Source organism: Nelusetta ayraudi, unplaced genomic scaffold, assembly GCF_046127955.1.
Source record: "Nelusetta ayraudi isolate G7.1 ecotype Tasmania unplaced genomic scaffold, CSIRO-AGI_Nayr_v1 ptg000052l, whole genome shotgun sequence".
Taxonomy (NCBI): domain Eukaryota; kingdom Metazoa; phylum Chordata; class Actinopteri; order Tetraodontiformes; family Monacanthidae; genus Nelusetta; species Nelusetta ayraudi.
Genome location: NW_027466102.1, coordinates 6,802,116 through 6,816,684, shown reverse-complemented (window position 1 = coordinate 6,816,684; position 14,569 = coordinate 6,802,116). Strand labels below are relative to the sequence as shown.

Genomic DNA, 14,569 nt, shown 5'->3' with positions numbered 1-14,569 from the left:
AAACCAATCTCTTTTCCCCTTCCTCCTCTTCCTCCTCCCATCCACCAGTGCCCATCCACCCACCCAAGCCCTGAGCACGCTCTGCTTCACAGCATTTCAACACCCCAGAGCATCAGTAGCTGTACGTTAGCTCTGGCATCACTTTAATTCTCTTTAAATGTTTGAGATGCCAAAAAAAACCAGCCAATTCCTAATTGTACCATAACATAAACCGTAACATAAGCGCAAAGATAATAATTCTACAAAAGTAATTTGTACTCATTAAGGGAAATAAATTACAACGGCAGACTATCTGTGCGAAAGTCTCTGTTGATAATCTTAATAAGAAATAAAATTTCCCTTGTGTCGCAATGCGTTTTGAGGAAACGGTTTCTGAGCAGCGAAGAAATTCTGCTTTTGTGCACTCACCTCCGCTTCAGTGGCAATGACAGCTGCAGCTAATAAAAGAGCCGGTAGTCTTGGTAATACCAGTCTGCCGCTGCCGTAGCCGACTGCCAACTACAGGAAGTATAACTGCCGAGACACTAGTGACTGAAAATGCATTGCAATGCAAGGGTAGTTGTATCTCTAACGTTAGTCTATCAACATGGACATTTACATCAATAGTATGGCATTATAATTCAATTGCTTTGGGTGTACTGTGGAGTGGGTATCATTGCTTTTATTGGCAGGCTAGCAGCTACCATTGATTCGCACTAGCCTAGCACCAGCAATCTCTGCTAAACTAGAAGGACCGGCTAGCAGACACCATTGACTCGCACTAGCCTAGCACCAGCAATCTCTGCTAAACTAGAAGGACCGGCTAGCAGACACCATTGACTTGCACTAGCCTAACACCAGCGATCTCTGCTAAACTAGAAGGACCGGCTAGCAGACACCATTGACTTGCACTAGCCTAGCACCAGCGATCTCTGCTAAACTAGAAGGACCGGCTAGCAGACACCATTGACTTGCACTAGCCTAGCACCAGCGATCTCTGCTAAACTAGAAGGACCGGCTAGCAGACACCATTGACTTGCACTAGCCTAGCACCAATGAACTCTCTCGATGAAATGTGCTGAAAATAAACTGGCCAACTTGCCAATGAGGTCCTGTGTCCAAAATTCTGAACCACTCCTTTAAAACACTGACCTACCAACAGTGTTCGTGTGAAACGTAACATGTGATGTCAATGTCATATCGTGACAATGACACTGGCTTGCTTGGATTTTTAGGCCATTCAGATCCTCCTGAGTTGGCACGCAGTTCTTCCTCGCCGCTCATCTGAAATATTACCGACATAACTGAGATATGTGCGACGCTCGAGTTCACCTTCGTGATCTTTGATGCATCAATAAATCAAAAACCAGCCCCCTGGCGGAGACGGCGTTCCGCCTCGCTCGCTACGACGAGACCTTTCCGCAGTTTGCCGGCTCCACCGAAGCCCCATCCGCCAGTCACTGTCACGTCCTCACTGGGGAGGTGAGTTCTTCACCCCGGCTGTCTCTGCATTCAGCCCCAGGAGTGGCTGAAGGAGCTCCAGGAGGAACAGGGAAGCACCATTTCATCAACCTGCATGCGGTTCGCAGGAGTTGGACCTCTGAGGTAGCACTCCGAGGAAAGACAAAGCGCCGCCGAGCAAAGAGGAACAGTCCCCTGTAATCCATAATTGATCAGGGCATCTTCCCTATTAATACATTCATGGGGTAGGTACGTTTGCTGAAGGCGTAATTGCCATGAAACAAGTGCAAATTAGGTTTGCTGGAGATAACAAATATACTACGAAGCGTCGCGGGATTCTCCCCGTGTTTGGATATCAGGGGGCAATTCTTCATTGCGGACGTGACGGGGTGGGGGGGGTGGACGGCCACGAGTGTACGGCACAACCTGCCGTTTAACGCGTATGGCTCGGGCCGCAAGTTAGCGACTGCGCGCGGTAACCATGGCGACCGTGCTCGGCGTTCCACCGTTGGACGTCCACAATCTCAGAAAGAGGTCTGGCATCAAGCGCTGGGGTGTTGTTACCAAAAATAGATCACAAATATTCCAACACTCTGTCTCACACACACGCACACACACACACACACACACGCACACGTGTGCACACGCAGAGTGGGTGAGCAACGGTCACACACACACTACACCACTACACACAGCCCTTCTGAAGAGCACGTCTGCACTCAGCAGAGAGGAAGTGGAGTAAAGTGCGCATTAACCTACATGCAACGCACACATCCAGCAGCGCAGCCTTGAGTTACCGCTGCATGCTGTGAGTGTGTGTGTGTGTGTGTGTGTGTGTGTGTGTGTGTGTGTGTGTGTGTGTGTGTGTGTGCGTGCGTGCGTCTTCTTGGAACATTCTAAGGCCACGTAGCCGCTGCTAATGCTAACATGCAAATTCTTTTGGAGCACGTACACCGTGCACCGCGTTTAGAAATAGCAACGCAGGGCGAGGACCCAGTATCGTTTATTTCTTTCTTGTCACAAAATGTTTTGCTGCTGCCAGCACAGAAGAAATATATTATACCAGTGCGGAAACATGAAAGGTTAGACCCGGAGGCAGCAATATAAAGCGGAGCATCACTCAATATCCCGCAAACAGCGTCTCTTCTGTGTTTAGTGTAGCAGCAGGGTTCCACTAAAATCACATTTCCACGCAGTTTCCTCTCAACATGAAAATCTTGAACGTTTCATTTTGTTTCGCTCTCATGAATTACCAGAACTTTCATTAGCCGCCTCTCACCATAAATAAAACTGGCGACGCGAATAATTTGACCCTTGCAAAATTATATCACACAATTACAAACTGCAAATCTATAAGTCTGATAGGTCGACACTGAAAGGGACAGAATGAAAATTTGTCCCATTCCTGAATGGATACGTGAAGTAAATATAATGCCTTTGTGAATGTGTGTAAATGTACGCCGACTAAGATGCTCAGTCGGTGTTCGATCAACTAAACCCAATCAATGAAAATACAGGAATGAGGGGAAATGAGGCGTACCACGTTTCCGCACAACCGTCCAATGTAGATTTTGAGAGACTGTTGAATTACAAACATTACATTACAAAACGAAGCGGCAACAACATAATTCGAAACGGCATTCATTCGCAATGGGGTTGACAAGTGCGCTTCACGTGGTTGCGCTTCGTATTATGTGTTTTTGTCAAAGCTAATGTGCAAAACGTCTCATGGAAACAGGTTTGTTGAATCAACTCCGAGGTATCTTATCTGTCCAGATCCTCCAGGATGGAAGAGGAGGCCAGAACTCCTGAGAACCTCCTAATAACTGTAGTCCTAAAATCCAGCCGAAAGTGTTACATTTAGGTCAAGTTAAGATGTTAAGTTAATCTACGTATTTAGATGTACAGCAGGCGTGCTGAAAGTTTTTTTTTTTGGTCATTAAATAACAAATAACAGACGTTTCAGTCTGAGAAAAGACCGAAAAGTTCATGAAAGCCGATGTCGAAGCCTTCAAAACACCAGTCGATGACCTTCAGTCTGACACACATTAAAAGATGCTCCTCTGCTTTTATAGTTCATTTCCGTCTTTACTGTCTTAAAATTGGAAAAAAGGCTACGTGCAGGCTTAATGGCTCATACGATTTAACCACCTCCACCCCCTCCACCCTCCATCAGTGCCTTTTAACAACGCAATTACATGCAACGGATCTGGTTTTATGACAGATCTGCTCAGAGAGACCGCATCATTTCTTCATCATCGTATCAGCGCCGTCCTGGTCCACATTAAAGCTTCATGAAGGCAATTCTCGGCAAACGGAAAACAGATGGCAGCCGGGGCGGGAAAAAAACGCCGGGTCAAAATGTTTTGTCTGCGTCTCCGACACGCGAACGAAAAACAAGTAGTTGCGGAAATGTTCTAGTGTGAGACGAGGTAACGCCGCCGTCGAGGGAATAAAACTGATGTCACGGCACAAATAGAATTGCAACTTCGCCGGAGACAATCAAAATTCAGGACACTGCGTGTATACACATGGAAACAAGTGAATACAAGCAGGATGAGCTGCATTGTTGTGGCTGTAATTGTGTCGCTGATCCCAAATGGGGGACTTCTCTGTCTGTGTGCGTTTTGCCGCAGGCAATCTGATGTTTAATATTGCAGCGCAATGATATGTGAACCAATTGTAGATTGTTTAAAATTGAGATCAGATGATCGCATTGTTCTTGATTTAAAGGTCCAGTGTGTAAAAGTTGGCTTGATTTTTGTTTTTGTATTGATAGAAACTTAACATACTGGCCATAAATACTCACAGTTCAATAAAAGGTATTTGGTTTCCCTGCCCATGGTTCTTATTTATATATAAGAATACACATAGATCAAGGGTCTTGTTCCCAGTTAGCTGCCATCTCGCACTGCTATATTTCTAAGGAAGCCTGGTGTGGACAGTCCAGCCCACCTGACAGTGCGTTTCGTATTTATGGTGAACGCTCGCGTCCTCAAAAAACCAACGAAGAAGAAGGTGGACAAGGTGTCCAGGTTTGGGTGCGCAGGCCACAGTGGTTCACTGGCAAGCTCAGGAGGGGGAGGGTACGAAGTCATTAAGGGGACTCAAGCGAAAGAGCGTTGCAATCTGAAATGTGTCCTTTGTAAAAAAAATCTCCAAAATTACACATTTGACCTTTAATTTACCCGCATTTGATACAATGTGACAACAGGGACATTACGGAGATTACTTTTTTCCAATCGGCATCACAAGGAGGCTATCAGCCAACCGAAATGATCTCAAAATACCATTCCACTAGACCAGTTAATTGGCTGACTGATGAACGTGTCTTTCCTGACCTCAGCGCAGACGCATTTGCGTCTTCTCCCCGGCCTGCAAGCCGCCACACTCACTGCGTCACTGTTAAACGCCTGTCTCAAAAAAAAACCTGTGCGAACATTTCTGCAGACCTGCTGACGTATCGCAATCACACGCATCACTTGACGTTTCATTGTGGCCATAAATTATGAAGCGGCCGTGGTTCAACGCAAATTTGTATCCCCAGGTGGGGAATAAAAGCTGAAAATGAGCGATAATACGAGACGTTGCAAGAACCAATCGGAAACGGGCTCCATAATCTCAACACGAGATATGCATGAAGCGGAATATTCATGTCTCATTTGTGCATCATTGATACATATCATCGTGATCTAATGCATGGACTGTGTAACTGCAGGTAACTGCAGTTGAATCCGACTTGCAATTGCAGTAAAGAAGCTTGTATCCAGCGAGGGAAACAACAGGACGCTCCTCACACGATGAGTTGCTAACATACTACTACTGTATATGCTAGCTCAGACATGGGCAAACTACGGCCTGGGGGCCATATGCGACCCGTTAAGCTTCTTAATCCGGCCTGCTGAAATGATATTCATAGAAAGTCACAAAATATAAATTTTTTCAGTGTTTTAAGAGTCATTTCAGTAAAGAGCTAAATACCGTGGGGCTTCAAAGACATATTTTGTTGGAACTTCACTTTTGTTCATCACATCGGACGTATGTATGTGAGTGAATGTTCGGTGGTGGTCATCGGAGGGGCCGTTTGGCGCAGATTGGCTGCCACACTTCCAGCAGTCTGCCCCAGGGCACCTGCGGCTACACATGTAGCTTAACACCACCAGTGTGAAGGTGGTGTGAATGAATATTGGGTTCAATGTAAAGCGCTTTGAGTGCGATGTAAAACCAATCCATTCTTATGATTATTTTTATATTTTCATTGGACATTAAAGCACGTTTTCTACGTATCCCATCATACATTCTGTTCTCCTGTGACTGGTCCGGTCACCAAAACACTCCATCCATCTGCTGCTGCTCCAGCGCCTCTGTCAAATTTTACAACCCATTGTGGCCCCACCAGTCAAAACGTTTGCCCGCCCCTGCGCTCGCTCGTGTTTAAAATCCGCGACGTCGGTAAGCGATCGGCAGCAACGAATAAACTTGAGTGCAAATCTTGAATCGTGAGGCAATCGGGAGAAGGAAAGAAGACTTTGAAGATACACTGAGGAATTTGTAGCAGTCTTCATTTGCTCCTCAAAAAAAGCATTACGAATAAACCCACCGGGGCAAAAGCAGAGGGTACGTTAACATCTTGCAGGAAACCAGGCTTCTTTTTCTTTTTCAACGCTCATCTGCAAGTGCGTCCATAAACACGGGCCTCTGCATGCCAAAAATATATATCCACAGGAGAGGAAAACATGTGATGGCATGTTTTTTTGATCAGTCAAGTTGAAGGTGTGAGGAACTAAGGAAGCATGGGGATTTTTTTTATTTTTAATCTTTTTCATTTCCAAGATGTGACGCATCATCATGAAAGAGAAAAAGCAATTGGATTCTGGAACAGAACTATATATATACTCACACTGCTTTTCAGCCTTTCTATTTAAGAAATATAGAGCCCAACACAGTTTTGTGAGGTTGTTTGTTGCATCTTCAGGGAAAACATAGACACGGTCTAGCTGAATGCTGCCTAGTTTCCTTAAGACTTGAACTTAGCTGCATTTGGAAACAATTTTCATTTTACTTTCGCGCGATTTTGCGCCGCCCCTAATTTAAACAGTCATCCAATCAGTTGCATTATAACGGAGAGCAGAACCAAAGACGAAGGTCCGCAAGTCTGCACACTGCACACAGCGAGCGACTCCGCATTTCTGCTTTTTAATATTTAACTCAGGGCGAGAGCTAGTTGCTCTTTGCAGAGCTGAGCTAGGTCAAACGTGCACACATGGTAAAATGCACATGTGGTCACACACACACAAACACGTGTGTGTATGAGGGCTTTTTTTAGACACTGTGTTTTCTGCTTGGCTAGATAGAGGAAACTGGATCAGTGTGTCTTCCTTCAGCCAAAGTCCATCCGCCTCACCACTGCATATTTAGGTCTTCTGCCTCAGAGTGCGTGCATGCATGCGTGGTAGGGCGGGCTTGCATGTGTGTGTGTGTGTGTGAGAGAGAGAGAGGCCCTGCAGTCATGATGTTTCACTAATATTTGATTTGGAACAGATACCATAATGATCCAAATCTTGGAGTAAGACTCAAACTAAAATGTCACATCAGACAAACACAATACCACTTTTTTACAGAATGGGTAGAGTACGAGTACTTGCATTTCAATACTCATGAATCTCACTCGATACCGATACCGAGTACTTAATAAGGCCGTAATAACAGAACAAACGTTCTGTTATTTGAACAACATTCCTCAGCATGTTTTTCTAGAACATGGGTGACTGTCACAAGTTTCACTGCAGTACAAACAAAATGATCATATACGTACATATAGAACTGGTATTGGTGTTGTGGTATCGGCACGTATTTTGCAAGTATGAGTACAGCACTAAATGCAGGTATCGGTACCGATACCCGTGACTGGTATTGGTATTGGTGCATCGCTCCTTTTAAGTTAGTTTAGTTCAGAGCGCAAGTTGATTCATAAAATGTATAAATACACCTGAGAGCTACTTGACAATTGTCTCCCAATAGATGTATTTCAAGTCAACCCAATTTTACATTCAAGAAATGAGAACTCTTCTTGTGATTGTAATGCAAAAAATATTAACTGAACATTAGATTTTTAATGTTGATCGCACAAAATATCTTCCTGGATGTGTTCCAATAACGCGCTATTAATAATGGCTATTAGCATTAACCAATCTGCCCATACAGATGAGGAGACCAGAGTGTTTCTCACCATTTCTAGATTGCAGGACGAGTTACAACTTCAATTCTTGACGGTCAGATTCCTGAGATCACTCAATTAATCAGCTGCTTGTGCAAACCACTGCTTGTTTGAGTACAGCCGTCACTCTGAGGACCAAATCACTTAATGGAAATGTGGCACTAGCGTTTTCTCATCTCGTCTCACTTTGTCTCACTGGTTCTCCTGCGCTTGGGGTGGTGGGGGTGCTCGATCAAAGGCGGGTTTACTCTGTGGACAAGTGGCAAGCTTATCACACGGCCACATCGAAAGAAGAATAACGATTCGCACTGGAAATTCAGTGCTCCCAATTCGCCTCATTGCCTTGTCTGGAGGCTGTGTGAGAACGTGCACTGAACGTGAACCCACGCAGAACGCACACCCGGGGTTTGAACCCGTGACCTTCTTGCTGTAAGGCAACAGTGGCAACTTCAAATTCACTCGACATTTTATGGAAATACGCTATTTGTACAAAGTCAAACCTGGCAGTGCAAATACTTTGTACACGAGAAGAAAATGTGTTTCAGCAGGGGGAAAAAGAAACTCACATTGCACTCTGTCGACTGCATTTAATTGGCTCTGGGGAGATAAGACTAAATCTGAAGGCTAGGGATACCACTTTATTACAGAACGAGTGGAGCTTGCATTTCAGTACTCACCAATACCGATACCGAGTACTTGATATGGCCATTACACATTCTAGAGTTATTTATATTCTGTTATTTGAACAACATTCCTCAGCGTGTCTTTCTAGAACAAGGGCTGGGCAAACTTTTTGACTGGTGGGCCACAATGGGAGTGTTTTGGTGACCCATAGGATCATAGGAGAAGAAAAACATAGGATATGAAGAAAACATGGAGTTTAATGTCAACTGAAAATAAACCAAAGCAGAGTTACAACAAAATCATTGTCTTTGAAGCTCCACGGTATTTAGCTCTTCATTGAAATGTCTCTTAAAACACTGAAGAAATTAATGAAATACGGCTAATTTATTACTTACTTAATATAACCGTAATTTCTTCAAGTTCAAATTCGGTGGTCCGAACTAAAAAGCCAAATGGGCCGCAATTAGCCCTCAGGCCATAGTTTGCCCACCCCTGTTCTGGAACATGGGTGACAACAATTTCATATGCATACATATACAACTGGCATCGGTGTTGTGGTATCGGCACGTATTTTTGGGGTACGAGTACTCATCTCCGGTATCGGTACCGATACCCAACACTGGTATCGGTATCAGTGCATCCCTACTGAAGGCCTAGAAAACCTTCTTTCGTGCCATGTCCAGAGTATAATTCCCCGCAGTTCAACATCTGCGGCACTAACAGGAGCAGAAGGAATGCCGGCTGCAGCCCCGCAGCTACGTCCTCGCCCAATCGGACGCCCATTTTCAAAGCGGCCCGCTTCCAAGCGCGAGGCCGCGACAACGAGGACGGCGGCCAGTCATCGACGGAACATGAAGGACACCGCATTAACTAAGTGGCAGCCATCTCTTATTCATACGCCGCTCATTACTTATCAACACCCCTTCCATCCCCCTCCCTCCCCGCGCCCACGCTCTGATGAGATTTGCACGGTCCATTTATGGGACAGGGTGAGAGAGGGAGTGACAGAGCGGGGTTGGAAGAGTGGGGGGGGGGGAGCTGTAAATAAGAGACGGAAGCAGAGGAGGTGAGGGGGGAGGCGGCCGCCGTGCGGAGGCGATGAATGACGAGCTGGACGGATCAGCGATGAATGGGAAAGACTGGAGGCGTCCAGTCCTACAAAAATACACACGCGCACGCACGCACACTTACACACAAGACAGGCGTGAAGATTAGTCCCAATGACCCAGTTAGAGGAAGACGGTCAAAAAAAAAGGGGTCTTTTTTCATTTTACACTTTGGAAGTGTGCCATCGTTGACAATGGCGTGAAATGCCGTATTAATTAAAGACAGGAAGTTGACTCAATGAAAATGGCTTTCTGCGAAAACCAGCACCGTGTCTGTTGCTAAATCCAAGCGCCACTAATGGGTATTGGCAATTGTTTTTTTTCTTTTTTCACTGTCGTCCTTAGGTTTCTTTGGCAGGGCCTTGTCTTTTTTCCCATATAATCAGTGTCGCACGTCTCTACCATGCAATCGAAACCACGCTGAAAAAAACAGCAACCCGAAGTAAATAGAGAAATAAAGCGTCCAAATTTAGAAGGCAATGTCAGGTCGCGCCATAATCAGGGTGGGATGAACCTGACTTTTAAATTGATGAAAGAGTTATTAAAAAAATTTACCAGGCCGTAAATCAGTTTAATCATCCGCTGATGATTGGGGGGGGGGGCAGGAAGAGGCCGAAGGGGCGGAGAGTCAAGGGGAGAAAAGGATGGATGCCAAAAAAACAGAGTCATCAGCGGGTTGAACAGAGAAAATGAGAGTCACATTAACATAATAGTGCTGGTCGTTTGCGTCCATGCAGGCTTCCCGGGTTGAACAAATGTGCATCACGCCTCAACAACCTTTACTATGTACATTTACAATGTCCTTTTAAGGTTGAATATAGTCATATGGTTTGTATGGTATATTACTACTGGACTCCAACAAGAAGTGATGCTAGAAAATGGAAACATTTAACCCTCCAATTACATTCTCCAACAGAGGGACAGAAGAAGCACCTGGCTGGGAAAGGTTGTGACTCATTTATTGGAGATGTAACAGTCTAAGAGACATGGTATCAGCGCGCTGTGTGACATCACGAGGGGAATCATTTCAAAACTGTGTGTTCAGGGAACAGGGAAGGATTGGTAGTGCAAAAACATGCGGCCCTTCACATACAGTACGTTTCACTTTGACTTGGATTTTAAATGGTGCACACTCATTTGACCAACCATACGAGTAACACAGCACACCCACGAGAGGTTCAACACCTAAAGGCTGTGTGTGTGAATCAGTCATCGTTCCCGATTCAATTTTTTTTTTTTTTTTGCCCGCTCCCTAGACCTGAAAAAGGTATACGTTCCCCTCTCTGGAGGATTCTGCATTTCATTTCCTGACTTGAATCTTTCACCACGTCACCACAACCAGCCCCAACACATGACGTCGGAAATCACGTGGGAACGCGTGCGCCTTGAAGTCGACGATTGACGGCGACGGATGAAGCTGTGGGGGGAACCATCAGTGGCTCTGAGTGTGACTGTTCATGAAGGCGCGCCGATGACTCAATTGCCTCCAACCTTGAGCGTGCGCGTGAGGAGGAGGAGCGGGAGGTGTGTGTGTGTGTGGGGGGGGGGGCCTAACTTGCCACCAGCAGTGTTGTCGGGATTATTCCATAGAAATAGTCCAACTACTGATTACTGATTACTGATTACCCCTTCAAAAAAGTCATCTAATTACTTATTCAACGACTTTCTTTCGTGAGTAATCAATTACCACATACACGAAACGCACAGCGAACCACGATGTCCTTTGATGTAGACGAGATGAACTCAACGTATCTCCAGCTGCAAACGCAAACGCTGTTATTTTTCTTTAGCCGCCGCCATGCTTGTTTTGGGCGCGTCGTCGCACATCAGTGACGTTTGCATGCACGGCTGCATCATTCAGCGACATTGGTGTTTTTCGGCTGCTCTTTCTAAATTTCACACATTTCGTGAATAGGAAGATATTTTTTAGCTTGCGCGATATTCAGAAAAGTAATGCAATCGTTACTTGGTAAAGTAATCGTGATACTATTGCCAGTTTTGCCACAGTAATCCCGTTACATGACTCCAAAAGTAGTCTAATTACAGCAGTGGATTACTTAGTAATAGATTACACGCCAACGCTGGCCACCAGACCCATACAACTACTTAACCGGGGTAGACTCTGATGTGGTTATTCGTGAAATTTACAGCCACAAGGCTCGAAGTCACAATCGTGGGTCTCCCTGCCTCTCACCTTGTGCTGCTTCCACATCACGGCGAGCGGCTTGATGTCGTGCTTGGCGTGTTTGCCCTCCTCCAGACACTTGGTGCACACCGGAGCCTTGCAGCTGTAGCAGTACATGCTGAAGTTTTCCGCCTCGTGATCCAAACAGGTCGCGGGTTTCCGGGCGGTGGCGGGCGGCGGAGGCTGCTGAGGCTGCTGAGGCTGCTGCCCGCCACCGCCACCGCCGCCGCTGCCGCCGCCGCCGCTCCCCTTCCCTCCCGCCGCACCTTCTCCGCCCGCCGCCGCCGCCGCCGCCGCCGGTTTCCTCGGCGGCACCAGGCGGTGCTTGGCCAGCGGACCGCGGGACGGGTGGCACCGCTGCTGGCAGGCGTTGCAGTAGTAGACGTCGCACTGCTCGCACATCACCGCCGCGTCCACCGGGTTCCGGTCGCACAGCTGACACTTCACCGCGTTCGACGAGGAGGAAGATGACGACGAGGAGGAGGTGGAGGAGGAGGCGCGGTTCTGCTGGTACCGCGCCACGATGGCCTCCAGCAGCCGGTTCCGAGGGAACCCCCGGAGCCCCCGCTCGTCCAGCGAGACGCTCCGGTGACACTGCGGGCAGGTGAGCGAGCAGTGGCGGTGCGGGTTCGCCGGCGGGAAAACCCGCACGCCGTTGGGCGACTTGAGCTGGCACGGCGTGTAGGAGCCGTAGCCGCTGTCCGTCTCGCTGTACAGGCTCATCTTGTCCATGTCCAGGTAGTCGTAGTCGGAGCTGCCCGACGCGCGGCTCTGCACCGGGGTCTCCCCCTCCGGCGTCTGCACGGTGATGTTGCGAGCGCACGCCAGGCAGACGTTGTGGGAGCACGGCAGCAGGATGGGCTCCCTGAAGAGGGAGCCGCAAACGGGGCATTTCAACTCTTCCTCCATCGCTGCGGCCGTGGTGTTTTGTCGCTGGGAAGGAGAGAGAGAGAGAGAGAGAGAGAGAGAGAGAAAAAAAGGAGAGGAAGGGGAGAGGAGAGGAGACCGTGAGGGGGAACGCTGGTCCAGCACCCGACTGCCGCGGACAGCTCCCAGCAGCAGCGAGCGGAGGCTCTGCGCAGGCGCGGTAGAGGGGGGCGGGGATTTGATGGGCTGGGGAGATTGGATTGCCTGATCGGGTTAATTCGAACGCCAAAGAATGTCAGTTCACGCTATTTTATGCCGAATTTTGTGTTTTTTTTTTACTCCCCAGATGTTGACTTATTGTCCCTGCTGTGCTTCACCATCCAGATTGAATTAAAGGGAATTTTGTGTGCTCCATTTGTTGATATTTAATTATTATTATCAATAGCAATGAATTACATATAGGGTTTAATTTACAATTTCAGTAGTTATTAGTGAGAAATGTATTCATATTTTCACATACACTGTTATATTTAATCCAATTGAATAAACTGTTTTAAGGGTATCGGCATTTGGGCCAACTTCGCCTGTTGGTCTCTCAATCAACGTACTGGGTCCTTCACGTCTCAGAAATTAGCTAAACATTCATCCACTTTGGATGATATTTCTTCTTTGACTATCACTTTAAAAAAAAAAAAAAAGAAATAAAAATGTCTTCTTTGATCTAAATAATATTACAAAAATAAGGTACTTTCTGAAAAGAAACAGCAGGAAAAACTACTTTTACACATTTGCCTCTTCAAGACTTCACAATAATGTAATAATCGTGACAAGCCTCTGATGACTCTCCAGAATGCTGCTGCCCAGGTTCCAACACGAATAAGTAAAACAGACCATAAATCTCCCGTTCTAGTTTCCCCAAATTGGCTGCCAGTGAAAGTCCAGAACAGAGTTCTCCTCCCCACCTTCCCCTTAACGGCCTGGCGGCCTCTTATCTCACTGAACTCGTTGAGTCCTATCAGTCAAACAGGACACGCTCCAAAAACACAGGCTTACTTGAACTCCCTGGATGTTTCTGAAAGTTGTCTGGAGCCACAGCCTTTAGCTATCAGGCTCCTCTGTGGTGGAAGCGGCTCCCGGCTATGATCGACCTCTCTCTGTCTAAGAGACGAGCTTAAAACTTTTTCTTTTTGATACTTCGCTGGAACAGGACTGGAACAGGCTGGTCCGTGCTGGCGTAGGCCTAGACTGCAGGGCGACTTCCCATGATGCACTTGGTTCATTTGTATCATTTATAGCATTGTTTAAGGGTTGCTTTCAAAGGTCAGTCACAACTGAAATGTGATTGATTGATACAAATATCTTTCCTGCTTCTCTTTTAAAAGCACAGAATAACTTCAAGCTCTTACATGCGATGGAAAATCAAATAATAAAATATTTTTCTAACCTCTGAGGCCTTTTACACTTTGCTTTTTTTCCCCCCCTCCCTTGCAAAAACAAACACATCTGTCTGGGGTCGCTGATGTTTAGGCAGACGGCACGGGGCTAAAGAAAAGAAAAACCTGGGTATCGACAACCTCACGTGATGCTGCTTGAGTATGGAGGACAGATGCAGAGAGCAGATGGAGCTAATCCAACACGTCCGGCGCCATCTAAACATTTTATTCGACAGACGGCAGCCATGACTGTTTTCCCTCAGGTTGCAGCGTTTATCCCGCCCACTGGGACAAGCTCTTCAATTCACTGGCCCGTGAGCGTTCCATTACCTATTAACAGGTCTGTGATAAACGATGACACACTTTCCGAGCATGCTGTAAATCCACGCATTCACACCAATGTGTCTCGGTTACTCGGATCTTTTGAGTTTCACACTCAAGAAAGGAGCTTTTTGGGGACATAGCCATCAAATATTTGAGACCAGTGGTGCGCAAGAAAGCCACCAAAATTGATGTTTCGTTAAGAATCGAGGCTCTTGTAATGAAATCAAAGCCTCTTGAAAATGGTTGGCGAAATGACTATTTTTGAATTATAGCAAATATACAAAGTCTAAAATGACAGATATTTTTGTATTGCGTGTCAAATGCATCCTACCAAGGCCATTTCAATTATTTAAATACTTAAAAAAAAAAAAAA

General features: G+C 46.4%; 1 protein-coding gene across 1 annotated transcript in view; it reads right to left on the bottom strand.

Moving 5' to 3' along the window:
- trim67 (tripartite motif containing 67) overlaps positions 1–12,481 on the bottom strand; it is a 45,887-nt gene extending 33,406 nt beyond the window's left edge. Inside the window, exon 1 of the mRNA XM_076037541.1 lies at positions 11,582–12,481. Coding sequence (XP_075893656.1) covers positions 11,582–12,481 — 900 coding nt within the window. The remainder of the gene's footprint in view (positions 1–11,581) is intronic.
- Between the last annotated feature and the right edge of the window lie 2,088 nt (positions 12,482–14,569).